Source organism: Microtus ochrogaster, unplaced genomic scaffold (genome assembly GCF_000317375.1).
Source record: "Microtus ochrogaster isolate Prairie Vole_2 unplaced genomic scaffold, MicOch1.0 UNK4, whole genome shotgun sequence".
In the NCBI taxonomy this organism is placed as follows: Eukaryota; Metazoa; Chordata; class Mammalia; order Rodentia; family Cricetidae; genus Microtus; species Microtus ochrogaster.
The window spans coordinates 197,203-212,976 of NW_004949102.1; the positions used below are offsets into that span (position 1 = coordinate 197,203).

The following is a 15,774-nucleotide window of genomic DNA, read 5'->3' on the forward strand; positions in this document are numbered from 1 at the left end:
GGGCTGAGGGGGGGGGGACTTAATTGGGGGAGGGGGAGGGAAATGGGAGGCGGTGGCGGAGAAGAGACAGAGATCTTTAATAAATAAATAAATTTTAAAAAAAAGAAATTAAGCTGTATCCTTTCATCCTCGCAAGTGTGTGTGAGTACGGACAGGAGTGTGATATGTATGTGAGCAAAAGTCAGAGAAGAACCTCGCTTCTGACCTTGTTTGAGATGGGTCTCTTGTTCTCTGCTACATACACCTGGCTAACCAGCCTGAGAAGGCCTGGAGACTCTCTAGTTTCTACTTCCCGTGTTGCTATAGGAACACTGGGCTTACAGGTGTACACGACCATTGTCATTCTCTGGGTTCTGGGGACCTGAACTCAATCACTTATGCTTTCACAGAAAGCATTTTACCCCACTGAGCCACCTTCCCAAGACCTCAGGCTCCATCTTTACATACACATCATTTAGTTCAAAGGTGATTTTTTTTTCTTGCAAAGTCTGAATAAGGTTTGCATTTTTACATGTTTATCATAAAATGACATTCATACCTGGGCAATTCTGTCTATGAATGAAAATAATCTGTAGTGGTATGACTTCCCTACAGTTGCTTAGAATCTGCAAGTGTGTGATGCTTTAATTGTTTGAAAACAGTAAGCCTGTGGCCTCCCACTTCCATGACTCCCTTTGGGACCAACTCATTTAATGACTGTCATTATAGCACAGTTACAAGGAATATTGCTTCAGAATTAGTTATACTAATAATACGGTGCTTTGGACGAATTCTTCTACAGTTAACGGTCACATTAAAGACTTCATCTGAATTGGCTTTAACATGAGTAAATTCCTTTTTTTAGGTCAACAGCAGACCATAGTGAAGAAGGCAACTGGGGTATAAGTCTTGGGCAGCCTCAGAAGATTTACAAAGAGGGACTGCCATAAGCCAACAGGATGCGGCGGCTCATGAGTGACAGGCCACAACAGATGAGGAAAAGTCGCTGATTTGATGTGATACTTCCTTTAGGGGAAAGTTTTGAGACATATCTACACCCTCCCCCCTTTGCTTAAAATCCTTCAAATAGGGCTGAAGAGATGGCTCAGGGGTTAAGAGCACTTGCTCTTGCAGAGGACCTGGGTTCAACTCCTAGTATTCACATTATGGCTCATAGTCATTTGCCGAACCCAGTTCCAGGGGATTCAGCAAGGCATATAGTCGGCGCACATACATACATGCAGGCAATACATCCATACACATAAAGTGAAATAAATAAATACAAAAGCAAGGGGTCATGATGACGGACTATGACAAACAGAAACTAACGTTTTATCATGTTAGAAGATGTTATAGTAAATGGCTTATCAGAACATTTCTAAAGTTGTTTTTTCATTGAGAGCGTGTGTGTCTCTAAGTTTCCAGACTGAAACAGTCAAAGGCTTCCTAAGAAGCACACATCTCCAGCAGAGCTGCTGGGCTATGAAAGTTTCCTGTAGTTCAGAGGTTTCCTCTACCCATAATAATACAGATGTGCATCTATATCACATCCCATCACCAATTCGCCCGTTTTGTTTAGTGTTGGCTTTCTGGCTACCGAGCCATCCTCTGTAAGTAAGGAATCCTTCTTAATTTCCCATACCCTGATACTTGCGCAGGCTTTGAGCACTTACCAACTCTGCTCAGAGAAAGGGAGAAACCTGTCAGTTTGCATTACTCTGATTTGGAAAGAGCCTTCCTAATGCATCTCAGCTGCTCATATTAACAAGGTGATGCCGGAGCACAGGGCTACATGTCACTTGGTTTACCTGTTGACACGCCGCTAGTAAATAAACAGGGGGTTACCAATCAGGTGCTTTCAAGTTGTGACCTCAGAGAATGACAGGCTGCGGAACTGCTTGTGAAAGTGGAGAAACTTGTTATTGCAAGGCAGCATGTATCTGCGAATCGCATTCCATATGGAAGTAAAAAAAAAAAAAAGCCAGAAAGAGCCAACAACAAATCCGTGACATACTGTCAAGTGAGCTGAGCAAACTGACATATTTTTTGAGACCTTTTAGGAAGCAGGTGTTGAATGCCTGTAATGAAATTTTCATGCATCTTCAGAGGAATGAGGGAAGAAAATTCTAGCGAGAGCATTCAGAGTGTCATGCATTGTGTACCCCCCTCATCCCTCCCCCAGCCCCAGCTGAGGGACAGTTCCTGCTGGGGAGGACACAGAAGAGGCTCTACAGAAATGTTTCTTGTCTGTGTGGTACTCATGTTCTCGGTCAGAACTTTTTCAGCAGGCTCTCTTTTATCACAGGTTAATTGTTAGAAGAATGAAAATTTTTCTAGTTGTAAGAGACTCTGAAATTGCCCAGTATCCTGATTTATGATCTAGCAGCTTCATCCATTTCTATGTAAAAAAAAAAAAATGAAGGAACTAAAATGGAATATGCCATTTTTTTTTAAAGAATGTTAAAACAGTTTGTTTCGAGCTTAGGTATAAAATAAATGGAGAGGATTGACTAAAAAGGTAAAAATCATATCCTGGGGTAGTTAAAAGGAACTACACTCCTAAGGTAGGGCATTTCCCTTATTATACAGGCATCCTAATATCTCTGGAGACTAAGGTTTCATTCAGGAAACCCATTTTTCGGCCATCGCCTTGCAAGCATCCCATCTTTCCCTAGGGATGTGTATTCCAAATTTCTTTCAGATGAAGCATCCCAGGCTCGCACACAGACTGAAATTTCTGCTCATTGACCATGGGCTCTCATGATGGTTTCGTAACCTGTATCTGATAAGACAAGTCCTAAAGGCACTTTTTTTTTCCTTTGGTTTTTCGAGACAGGGTTTCACTGTAGTTTTTGAGCCTGTCCTGGAACTAGCTCTTATAGTTCAGGCTGGCCTTGAACTCACAGAGATCTGCTTGCCTCTGACTCCCGAGTGCTGGGATTAAAGGAGTGCACCACAAAAAAGGTTCAATTAGCTCATCAGTACCCTTCTTTCTAAATTTAGATTTATGGTAGATGTAGAGTTCATAAAAATATAATTTTGATGAACAAAAATTGTATTTATGGAGCTAATTTAGACTTTGATTGTGGCTAAAGAGCAGAGGCTCCTGGAGTATATTTCATGGATTACTGGTGGTGCACAAGACCTTTCAGAGCTTATAAATTTTGATTTTTGCTTTTGAAACTCTGCTGACATTTATACTAATCATACAGAAGTAACAGGAGAAAAACCTGCTATCACCTTAGTGTGATTCATGAACCATGCTGCTAAATTTAATTTTTCACCACCAAAAACTTGAGAAAAAGGGAACAGTTTCTTCCAGATACAACAGGGCAGCTGTATGCATGAACTCAGAGGGTTTGTGACCGCATGCATAAGACCTGTGCAAGTTCTAGTCAGAGAAATCCCAACATGGGGGAGGGGGGGAGGTGGGCATGAAGTCCTACTCTGAGTCAAGGAAGCGACTGGCTACTGAGAGCCAGTAGGAGAGAGTGTCAGTTTTCATTAACAGCCCCAAAGGCCACCTGAGAACATAGGGGCAGCAAAAACTGAAATTGATGGGGGTAAATAAAAAAAAAAAAGAGGGCATTAGAGTTGGGTGGGTAGGAAAGAGGGGGTGTATCTGAGAGGAGTTGGGGGGAGGGGTGAATATGGTCAAAACGTCTTGTATGATGTTCTTGGGGAATAAGTCATGAAGCATTACGGTACTTGCCAATATTAGAAAGATAATTCACTGAATATGTTTTTCCCTAGAATCACTATGTGAAGTGAATACTGACATCATGAGTTCTAATGGCACACATTATTTCATTTGGTATCTCTTATGTATTCCTCAGGAGTCTACTTACTGTGGCATAAGAGCCCAGCTCTTTGGAAGGCACTGAGAATGGAATATGGGACAGACCATGGCAAAATCTCTTTTGGGAGGCTAAGGAGGAAGGAATTTGAGCTTTCTGGCAGATCTACCAGGCAATCTATCACCAGATACTGCAGTAGATTATTTACGAATCTACTGCGATCCCTGTGGACCAGGAATCACCTTTAATCTGTTATGTTTAAAAACAGAAGTATTTGCACAATAATCTCCTTGGCTTGTAACCATATAAACTTGGGAATTTGGATGGCAGAGAAGTGCAGGGGTAGCTCACTCAGTCCGTTCTTGTTTCTTATTATCTTCACACTTTAATAGAGGTAGAAATGTCTTCCCACCAGGTACAATGCATGCTTGAAAGCCGCACCTCTGAGCGGTAAGAAGTAAAGGCCAGGGAAATCAGGGGAAGACTATTTATTCTCTGACAGCAGCGGAAGGGGTGTAGAGTTCAGGGTGCACATTTTGAACAGTGATACCATGTCTAAAACTAGAAGGGAAAGATCTAGAAAGAAGATACAGGTCCCATTCACAGGAGGAAGAAGAGATACACAATGACGCAACAATTATCCGAAAAGATAGGGGTGGAGTTGGGAATCAGCATTACAGGACAAAGAACTGGCTCTGAAGTGGATGATTACTTGGGTTCCCATCAGGGACAATTTTTCCCTTCCGGGCTAGACTGACACAGGAACTCTATTTGATATGTAAATGTTATGTGCCTTAAGGATGATTGAGAACACCCACCGCCTCTCGTACTTGTCAGCACGGCGGGCTTCAGCCTTCTGATTCCTTACAAATATCCACACCCTTGCCACTTCGGTTCTTTAGCACCGGAGGATAGTGTTGTTAGGATTCATTCCAATTTGTGGGTGGATCCCTAAAACCAAAGGGGACATGAGGAGTTTCCAGTAGTCCTAAATGGAGAAACATATCCCACCACTGTTCTGAACCTACACTCAGGAAAGCGGGAGGGATGCTGAGTGAGCGCACACTTGGGACCAATGGAATCGATTTAAGAGTGCAGAAGCCTGATTCTCCCTGACACTGTGGATGCATTCTAAAAGTGTCGCAAGCCTTATTTCATGTTTCTGCAGTGGACAAGCGCACATCCCTTTTCCTCATTTGACTTCTCGCACAGTTACCTGGATGTGCAAGAAGCAACTGGTCCACTGCACAACAAATACTTTCCTATGTATTGGAAAAACTGAAGCTACACACAGACTCCAAAACCTTGTTAGGAATGAGCAAGTAATACATTCATTTGCCACTTCTGGTTAGTAATATTTGCAGCCCCTGCTTATAATGCCTCCAAACATCTTTTCATCCATAGGAATTAATCTGCCTATGTTGTAATAAGCTAATTAGTGGGAATATAAATTACATAGCATGGGGTATTTTCTTTTGTAGTTAATGAATAGGTGGAGAAAAGTTGAAGCAAACAAACAGACAGAATCCCTGTTCTTTCTAAACCAGAGATAGGAAAGGTAAAGTGAATTAGTATTATGTTTAAGTGTAAACTTAATAGAATATAATCAACCTGGCAGGATCAATGATGTTCAATTCAGTATAAGGATAAAAGCATATTGATAATAATACTTTTATTGGATTATATTACCCGATGGAATCAAAGCAATATAAGGCTATTGGGAAAAATGTATCTTCTTAGGTAATTTAAGTATGTGATTACCATGTGAAAAATACCCAAATCTTTAAAAATGCAGTACAGAAATGAAGCTTGATGTGATCCTTCAGCCAGTGGTCACAACAGGTAGACCAGCATATCCACCAGATCTTTACAGTGTGTTCATGAGTTTCTTTTGCTAAAAGCTTTGGGGCACTAAGAACTCAGATTTAAATGGCTTCCTCAAAAATGTTATAAAATACCATTTCTTCCTTTTGTTCTATTATCAGAGATTGTTATCTATTGGTATACCACTAATTAGCAGGTGGTTTAGAAACAGAGATTTTACTGTGTAAAAGATCCCATTATTTCTAACACAGAGTTCAAAAAGTCAGATGGGAATTCTTCAATTACCTGTTGATTTCTACTGGGTCAAGACTCAGTAGTCTTCAGTTTATAGATTATTGTCTGCAAAGTGTTGTCATGCTTTGGAAAACGTATTTTGTGTCTATCATTTAGGTTGCAGAAACATCAGTTCATGCTGACATCTATTTTTAAATTTTAAATTATTTTTTAAAATCTCGTGTATATGCATGTGTAGTGACAGCCATCTAACACTAAACAGACTTAAGTTTTTAAGCCAGCACATCCAAGTTCTATGAGAGGAAATGATCACTATGTTAGAAATATTGGCAAGAAGCTACTCACTACTGACAAGACACTTTCAACAACGGCGCTGTTTTGAATATACTTCTTTCTCTTGGCACACAGATCTTAAGCAAACTCTACTTATTTATTATTTATCACCCTCGCCTGACAAAGTAGTATAGTGCTAAATTAAAATGCCACCCAGATGGCACACACATCCTCCTGACGTAAGGACTGCCACAGTGCGACTTCTTTTCTCAAAGAGAGTAGGCACAGAGTCTCCTGGGAAAGCATTTCTGTGCCATTCAACTGGTACTCTGGAAATGAGTCCACTGGGGATTGGATCTGGGAGCCTAGCAACGCGAGGACCCAAATGGGTCTTCACAGCATAACGTCCTCTCCTGTTCCATCCGTGCCAAGCACCTCCAAAGGCCTAGATTCAAAAGCACCTATTTAATAAAAATCTATACCGGAGAACCATGTGAAGGTTAGCTCTGAGAAGCATGCATACATTGTAAGTCACAATACAAAGCACAGTTCCTAGAGCATCACAGGGACTGATGTCATACGTATTACTGCTGTTCTTGTCTATAAGAAACACATTGAACTAGATAATCCAAAGGGATTTTTCATCACAAACAACACCTACTTTTTGTTATCAATCCATTCAATTTAAGAAGAATAAGCAATTAGGAAGATAATGTTTAAGTGTCATGATGAATTCTAGATTGTAATAAGTTAATCTCACTGTTACAAAACTAGCAATAAAAGTAAACAGATTTTTTTTAAAAAAAACATTGGTTTTGGTACAATGTAAATCAAATGTTATTCATGAGGTATAAAAATATATAGAAAATATATATAAAAATATAAACCTAATTAACTAGTATTTCATGGTTCCCAAGTTAAATAAGAATTACATTTCCAAAATTTCAAATGTTCCAAGTGAACTAACAGCTCAAAGGAAACATACAGTGCCCAAGAAGGAGAAACATCAAATGAGGCCATTTGTTTTCATCAAACACACGTGCTTCCAATGGACAACAAGAAATCCCAGAGGATAGATGGAACTGTGAATCACAACCGTGCAGCATGGCGGATCATGGAACAGTGGAGACCATGGATTGCTCCATACTGTCTATGCAGCTGGAACCTGTGCCTCCTCCGATCCCACACTGGTATCATGCTGCCTCTCTCTCCTGTAATAAGAGCATGCGACTCTGCTTTATTTTCCAATCCTGTCATTTTTAAGTGGCTAGTTTTCGCCCTATATTTTAATTATTCAGTGATTGGTTTGAATGACCTTTCACAAGGCAGCTTGCCAGCTCATGGATGTTCTTTCTGCTGCAAGTAGCCAGACAACTGTCTGTGTTGGGAGCTCATTTGTTCATTCAATAAATATTTACTGGGTTCCATGCATGTGCTGCGCCTGGCACTTCGCTCTAAACTGGGGATGAATCCGTTACTGAAATACATACCCCTCTCCTCAATGGTGCTACCACTACAGGATGGTAAATAGGAGGAAGGAAGGACATTGTCTCCTCTGATTTTACAGACAGCAAGAATTTTTAACATGACAACTGAGATGAATGTGGAAATATTTAACTAAGTGAAAATGTAATGATACCAACTGTTCAAGAGGGAGACAGTGAAGCAGGAACGTACACGATGGAAGCCCAGACACAACGAGCTTTAATGACCTACTTACAAGGTGTGTGACTCTAAATAAGTTTAGCCACTCATTGGATTTCCTGAAATAACACGCCTCACAAAGTTTCACTGTAAGTGGTAAATGAGGTGATGTCTATAAACTGTCAGAAAGGTCCTATCACAGAAAGTTTGTCTCCTATTAGGTAAGTAACTTTATTTTGTAAGTAGCAATGAAAGAGTATTAACCATAGCTTTTGTAAGATGGCTGAGGAGGGTCTCATAAAATGCTATCATTTTCAGTCTGAAAGTCTTAGAGGCCCAGCAGCCAGTGGAGAACGAACAGGATGCACTTCTGGGTCTCAGAGACCAGGCAGTTTTCCGAAGACATAGAATTTTGATAATGGTAGCACAACTTCTTTTTCTGAAAGTCTCAGTGACTTCTATAAAATACCCAATATTTGTAAACTTCTAAAACATGCAGACTGACAGACCACAAAAATCATAAGAAATCTTGGGCAGACCTTTCTTCTTTCCTAGGTAGTTCAAGAGATTTTTTTTTCTGAAGGATACACAAATAGAAAGATTTTTATTCACTTTTAAAATCACCCTGGGTCATGTATCAGAAAACCTCCTTGGGCTGGCCTACTACTAAATGCAAGTAAAGGAATACACATTTCTTAAAAATCTTTCATTGATTTAGAACACTTCCTCAGATTTCTGTCAATCCACCTACATCAAAGAATATATTTATTTTTATATTTATGTACAAGCATTTAACTTTAACAAAATTATTTCTCTTAAAGCTGCTGAGTTATCCAGGTAAATGGGTCGTAAATAGGAATAAAGGGTAGGTGGTGTCCTATCAGGGGCAGCGAGGTATATGGCAAGGATCGTTCCTTCTCCTCCCATCTTTAGCCACATGGTACAAGTGCCTCTGTTCACATGTCCTGGCAGTGCACTGAGATCTCTCTTTATTTCATAGAAGAAACAAAGCCCCAAAGGCTAAGGATCAGGATACAGTCTAGTCTGGGATGGATGACATCCATCTACAAAAGTGGGAAAGGCCTGAAACTGAGAAGTTTCTGAAAAGCAAAGGACACAGTCAATAAGACAAAAAGGCAGCATACTGAATGGAAAAAGATCTTCACCAGCTCCACATCAGACAGAGGACTGGTTGCAAAAATGTATAAAGAACTCAAGAAATTAGACATCAAAATACCAAATAATCTATTTAAAAATGAGGTACTTCTAGAACTAAGCAGAACATTCTCAACAGAAGAATCTCAAATGGCCAAAAGACACTTAAAGAAATATTCACCAGGGGCTGGAGAGATGGCTCACTGGTTAAGAGCACTGGCTGCTCTTCCAGAGGTCCTGAGTTCAATTCCCAGCAACCATATGGTGGCTCACAACCATCTATAATGAAATCTGGTTCCCTCCTCTGGCATGTGGGCATACGTGGAGGCAGAATGTTTTATACATAATAAATAAATAAATCTTAAAAAGAGAGAAATATTCAACATCCTTAGCCATCACAAAAATGCAAATAAAAACGACTCTGAGATACCGTGTTATACTTGTCAGAATGGCTAAGTTCAAAACCACCAATGATAACTTATGCTAGAGAGAATGTGCAGTAAGGGGAACACTCCTTCATTGCTGGGGGGAATATAAACTTGTGCAACCACTTTGGAAATCAGTATGGCAGTTTCTCAGAAAATTGGATTTGGGATTGCCTGCGTAGCTAAAAAGCTTTCTCATTTTTGCTCATTTATCCCTCCCAGATTTGTCGAAGGGCATTTGACAACTTAAGGTGCTTTTCTTTAACAGGTTTCATAGTCCAGTATTAACAGATTTCAAGTGTATCCTCAGAGGTTCAGAGTTCCCAGTTTACTTTAATTGTATTCTAAAATGTACATACCTTTTTAACCTAAAGCAATAGCCTTTTGCTATGATGTAAATCTGTTCCACTTCTCTTACAGGTTCCTAGGAAAGTTCTACTGCTGTATCAAAATCAGGTCTGGTAAAAAACTAACGGTCTCCAGAGACTTTTGCTAACCCAGCCATTTTCAAGTATATTTTACAAGTCACTCCTACTGTCTGGGCCAAGTCCAAATCACAAAGTGCTCTCCAGATAACACCAAACACCTGCACCACCTCCTGGGACTTTACCATTGGTACCAACTCTCCCAGATGAAGGGGACCAACCGACTAAAATCTGGTTGTATCTGATACACCCGAGCCTCATCTGTCCAAACAGGGGCTTCCCTATTCCATTCTTTATGGCAGTTAATGCATAGACCAGTAAGAACATTTTCTTTTCTCCTAGCTACCTGCCTTCTCTTCTTCCTCAAAGCGCAGCTTCCTAAGGACTCCAGGATGACAGCAAACTGGATGCCACCCCAGCCACTCCTCTCGCTGAGCGTGAGTGTGCCAACTCTCATCTCTCCCCTCTCCCATATGGCCCCATGCCCGCAGGAAGTAGCCAGACTTGAGCCAACACCCATTTATCCAGAGAGCCTAAAATGTTAGTCATAAATATCACCTAAGCTCCTTGTCACACCACTATATCCAAAGAGTCTGGAATATTGGTCTGGACTCCAATTTTCAGCCTGCCAAGCACTTGGACTCCAACTCCCAGCCTGACAAGTGCTGGCCCCCCTCTCCCTTTGGGAGGGTCAGGACCACTCACACAGGGTATTTAGGGTCACGCCTGAACAAGGAACATGTGGTTTTGGGTTTGCTTTTGCTCTCCGTCTGTCTTTCCCTTGCCTTGTTCCCGGCCACGCGGGAGTGTGCTGTTTATTAAACATGGGCATTTGATTTCGCTTAATCTGGTTTGATTGGAGTTCTTTGCACTGGTGGAGAGGCTTTTCTTAACAGGTATATTTTAATATATTCTTAATAATTTATTTACTTACTTATTTTCTGAGTGTGCACACTACACATGTGAGAAAGCCTGTGAACAACCCGAGGAAGTCTGTTCTTTTCTTTAACCATATGTGTTCTGGGGAATGGGCTCAAATTGTCAGGCCTGGAGTAAAGTGTCTTTATCTGCTGAGCCATTTTTTTGGTGGCTTCATGAAATATTTTGAAAGAGTTTGTTAAAAAATAAACAAACAAACAAACACAGGACTGCTGATATTGTGTGGACTGTCATGTGTGGAGATGATAAAAATCTCATTTTATTCTCATTATTTTTTCTCAAGTGCAATCAGTAACTGTTGTAGGGTGTATTTCTTAGCCCCCTTTGCATCTCAGTGTTTTGTACCTGTCACATTTCAGGACTCAGAGGCTAGAAAGTGATAGAAAAAGCTTCCCGCTCCTCACCAACAAATAGAGCCCTTAGTAGAAGATGTGCGCTTTAAAATGAAAGGAGAATTTGTTTATAACACTGCAAGTGGACCTGATGTGAATATGGTTTACCCACTTGTCTCATGCACCATTGTTTCCAGATGAAAACTAATTAACAAAAGTTCAGAACACTGACTCTATCACCAGGTTAGGTGCCCAGACATAAGAGGAAGAAGGCAATAAGCATTCTGCTTGAAAGAGTCTGAAGTGGGGGACAGGGAGAAAGTACAGAAAATGATATACACAGTTAAACTGATTACAGTTGTGGTAAGGAGTTAAAAAAAAAAAAGGAAGAAGACCGTTAACATTTCAGAGATTCAGAAACAGCTATACCCATACATATAAACCCCCCCCCCCCACACACACAATTTCCTAAGACAGGGATTACAGCCTCTGTTCATTTGTTCAGAGTTAAGGCCATCTTCCTTTTGCTTGATAGCAGTTTTGCTTTTTATTCTCATGCCTGCTTTCAAACTTGAGAAAGGAAGATAGTTCTCACTTCTGTTTGTGAGAACCCTTCAGATATTGGTAACCACTTCCAAATAAGATGAGTATCCATACTTAATACATAATGTATAACATGTATGGCATCTAGTTTCTTATCTTAAATTCATATAAAACTACTGATCATCTTCCAGAGACAAATAGCATATATTTCCCCTACAAAGCATTAGCAATAGTTGTAAAAAAATTCAAGTATTTTAGCAATAATTGCAAAAAATAAAAAAAAGTATTTTTAGTATCCTAGTGAAAGTGATCAGACAATTACTCTGACAGGGGAGTTACTTATAAATATCAAAGCATATAGCCAAGAGGAAGGAAGACAACAGATACAGCCAGCAGGAAGGAAGACAGCACATACAGGCAGCAGGAAGGAAGACAATACATATAGCCAAGAGGAAAGAAGACAACAAAATGAAAAGGCAGCCTGTGAATGAGAGAAAATACATCCGAGAGCGGGCTAACATTTGAAATATACAACACACAATCCAATCAATAGCAGAAACCCTAAAGTAACCCAATCAAAATGGACAAAAGAACAGAATTAGACATTTATCAAATGAGGACCTACAAATGGCCAATGGGTCTCTTACTTATAAGAAAAATGTTCAGTGCCACTAATCTTCTTGGGAATGCAAGTAAAATCAAAATGAAATATTACCTGCCCTTGAACAACGATGGTCACAAAAACCCACTGCCTGATATAGCAAGCGGTGAGCACGGACATGAAGGGAAGAGCTTAGATACCATGGGTACCAGTGGAAATGGATACATATGCTGTGGAAAGCATGCTATGGAGGAGCATGAAAAAAATATAGAACTATAATAGGGTCTGCTATAAATTCAAAAGAACAGAAATGAAAATCTTCAGGTATCTGTACTTCCATCCCACTGCAACTTTATGCACAATAACCAAATCACAGAAGTATCTACTGACAGACAAAGGCTGTGAAAAATTTGGTATATGCAGACAAAAGGAAATCCCATCTTTACCCTTTGTGATCTACACGTACGTGAAGAGCATCATGGTAACAAAGCAAACCGGCTATGGTAAGAAATATTACGTGACAGTACAGAGTGCTTTTTAACATCGGGAAAGACAGAGTATACTGGTTTCAAGGTAGATAAAGCAGGAAAGCATCACCTGTTTTGTGAAGTTCCTGGTCACAAGATCAGTAAACTGTACAGACATACCATGCATCAGAGTGAGCTCTGGCCAGCAATGCTGTTTTGCACACTTTAAAAGTGCTATGAACACACATAGTTAGTTCCTTTTTTTCCCCTCTTCCCAACCTGGTTATAATAATAAGGAAGAGGGTGGGAGGAAACTTCTGGAAGTGGTAGACAGGTTTATAATAGTCTCTGTGAACGGTTCCATGGCTGCATTTTTATATACATTAAATATATGCTAGGTTTTACGACAGCGGTACTTCAAAGATATTTCTAAAAAGTCATATGCCACCACATTAGAAATAACAGCACGTGCATGCAGAAACACATTACCTGGGTCCTTTTCTGCAGGCCCTAAAACATAAGAAAAGAGAATTTAAGGCTAAGCAAGCAAAGAAAACTAGCCTATCTTCCTACTTCTAAATCATTTTATATGATCTTGCTCTGGCCTGAACATTAAAAATAAAATAAAAATAGGAAAGTTGGAAGTAGAAACTAAAAAAGCATACAAGTTTTCCTCAGTGTATGAGCAAACATTTTATGTTTTTGAAGTAAGACAGCTTAGCAGTACTTCTTGAGTAGATTGTTGGAATCCATTTTCTGGAATACTGTCATATTGAACTCAAAATGACTCCAGGAAAGGGAACTATTGGAGGATCCCTGCTTTTTTTTCCATTTGGTCTTAGGATAGACTTTTCTCTGTACAAATAAAAGAAGATCTTCCATTTCTTTTACAATGGGCTCTACAACTATAAACTCCTGAGCAACTCTGAGAAATGCAGTCTATTATTCTCGCTGCATTCTTGCATAGCAGTAAAACATATCACCAGAAGAGCTCAGAAAGAAAAGTTGCCTTCAGTGATTTTTAGATCGGAAACATATTTGTACAAAATGATGGTTGAAGGTCCCCCCAACTTTCCCTCTGAGATAGTTGAAAGGTTTTAATGTCAGTTTGTATATCCGTTCTTTTAATCACGTTTGGAACACTCAAAAACCCCTAAACATGAAAACTACATGAACAAGTATTCAAGAGTGAAACCCCAAGTGTTTATCTTCCATTTCCTTCGAATGAACGAGTGTTCACTGCGTTTGCTTTAACACAACATGATATCGTAATTAATGATGTTAAGCTGGTAACTAAGGAGGTTGCATGTTGTTACTCTCGTGATATAATATTGGTTGCTATGGTGATGAGATGGCTTTTTTGTTAATCACTCAGGAGGTTGGTTATCACATGCTTGTTAGTGAGCTTGTCTAGATTTGGAGAATAAAGGAAAGGCAGAACAACATTTATCTTTCTCACTGACCAAAAACTGATGAGAAGTATTCTACTACCAATTAGTTCACAAATTAACCATTCACTAAGCAGAGTTTTAAAAGATTAAAAGTTACCAAACTTTATCTACAGGATGACTACGTTCTTATTTTAAGATATAAACATTTAATAAACATTTAGCAAGACACAAACTTTTCTTTTCTCTTTGGTAATGACACATGCATGATGTAAGTCTGTTTTATGATTATTTGAACAAACAATTTTAAATCTTCTTCAGTATTTTAAAATAGTCTGTCAAAAGACTGGAGAATTAAAATCTGATCTTGTGACTCTGCTACAACTTCCCATTTATTTATCTCTAAACATTTAAAATATCAGTGTCCTTAATGAATAAAACTCAAAGAGGAGGAAAAAAAAAGTGCACAGTCCTCTCAAGAGGTCTCATCTTCGAAACGCATCAATATAGAGCAATCAATTAGAAGCGGCAGGAAGTTCTATCGGCTTATGTCAGCCCTCCCAACAATCCACAAGTTTCTTCTTCCTCTTCTGGACGACACCGCAGATCAGAAAATAAAATTCCGTAATGCTACACTGACCCCGCTCAGGAAAGAATCCATAGCCCATAGTTTAAATGTTAGGCATACTTACAGTGATGTCAAAAAAATACAACCCATGAAAACACCTTTTGGTTGCTTGAAAACTCAAAATAAGAACAAAGGACAACTTGAGCAGGGATCCTAGGTGTTCCATTCAGGCCGAGTCCCAGGAGGCATATTAAAGCAATGAATAGGAAAAGCGCTTCAGTTCGCCAGCTGAGATTTTAATGAGACATTTCCCTTTGCCACGGCACAGGGTTGTTCGGGGAGGGAAAGGACTTTGCAGAGAAAATTCAGTTAATAGGCATTGTTGGCTCTCACAGCCACTTCGGCAATTGCTCAGGGCACTGACCTTCAATTTTGGCATACTCCGTGAGCCTGGTGTAATTGATCAAGGCAGCTTTCTCCAGACATTTTCTGACCACTTTCTTCACCTCCTCTGCGGGGATAGGAGTGGCAATGTCTTTCATTAAAACCTATAGAGGGAAGAGAAGGAGAGTGGGGGGAGCGAAAAAGGAGAGAGGAGAGACGCTGCATCAAATAAGGTCTAAAAACAAATTACACAAATTGCCCCCAGACTTGAGTGTTCCTGGGAAGGGGGAGGGGTCTCCAGTAACTTCACAACTGGGACCTAATCCTTCAGTATTGGTTCCTCCTGGCTAAGCCTCGTTTGTGCACATCAAAACCTCCCATAGGCCAGGTCACCAGGATTCAGTGTGACTGTCACTTTTCCTCCAGGGATCCACGACACCATTACAGCAGCTGTTTCAGATCAGGATTTCAGTCTTTGGCACAAGTGATAAACAAAGTTTGTCTTGTGTAGTCCTAAGGTAAAAGCCCCGGGTCTTCTGAATACATGTGAAAAAAAAATCATAAGAAAAACTCCGCCATGAACAGGCATAATTTTGGAGGTCTGTAAAAATCGCTAATTAAACTTCAGTAATTGTGATCCGCTGGACACGAAGTAGTGGACTACACAAAGATGAAAGAAACTTCTTTGCCTTAGAGGAATGGACGCTTTATGGGAGATCAAGTGCTGAGGCACATGGAAACTTCCTTCAGTTTTGGACAAAAAGAAGATGCAGGACATTCTTTGCCGGGGTCCTAA

The 15,774-nt window shown here is 39.9% G+C and overlaps 1 protein-coding gene across 7 annotated transcripts in view; it reads right to left on the minus strand.

Moving 5' to 3' along the window:
* Cadps2 (calcium dependent secretion activator 2) overlaps positions 1-15,774 on the minus strand; it is a 520,741-nt gene that overhangs the window by 106,445 nt on the left and 398,522 nt on the right. For 4 of the 7 annotated variants that reach the window (XM_026788546.1, XM_026788543.1, XM_026788545.1 and 1 more), the window contains exons 16-17: positions 15,019-15,142; positions 13,128-13,148 (exon numbers count right to left, since the gene is read on the minus strand). In XM_026788546.1, coding sequence (XP_026644347.1) covers positions 13,128-13,148; positions 15,019-15,142 — 145 coding nt within the window. The remainder of the gene's footprint in view (positions 1-13,127; positions 13,149-15,018; positions 15,143-15,774) is intronic. The other 3 variants (XM_026788548.1, XM_026788547.1, XM_026788544.1) reach the window with 1 other exon arrangement.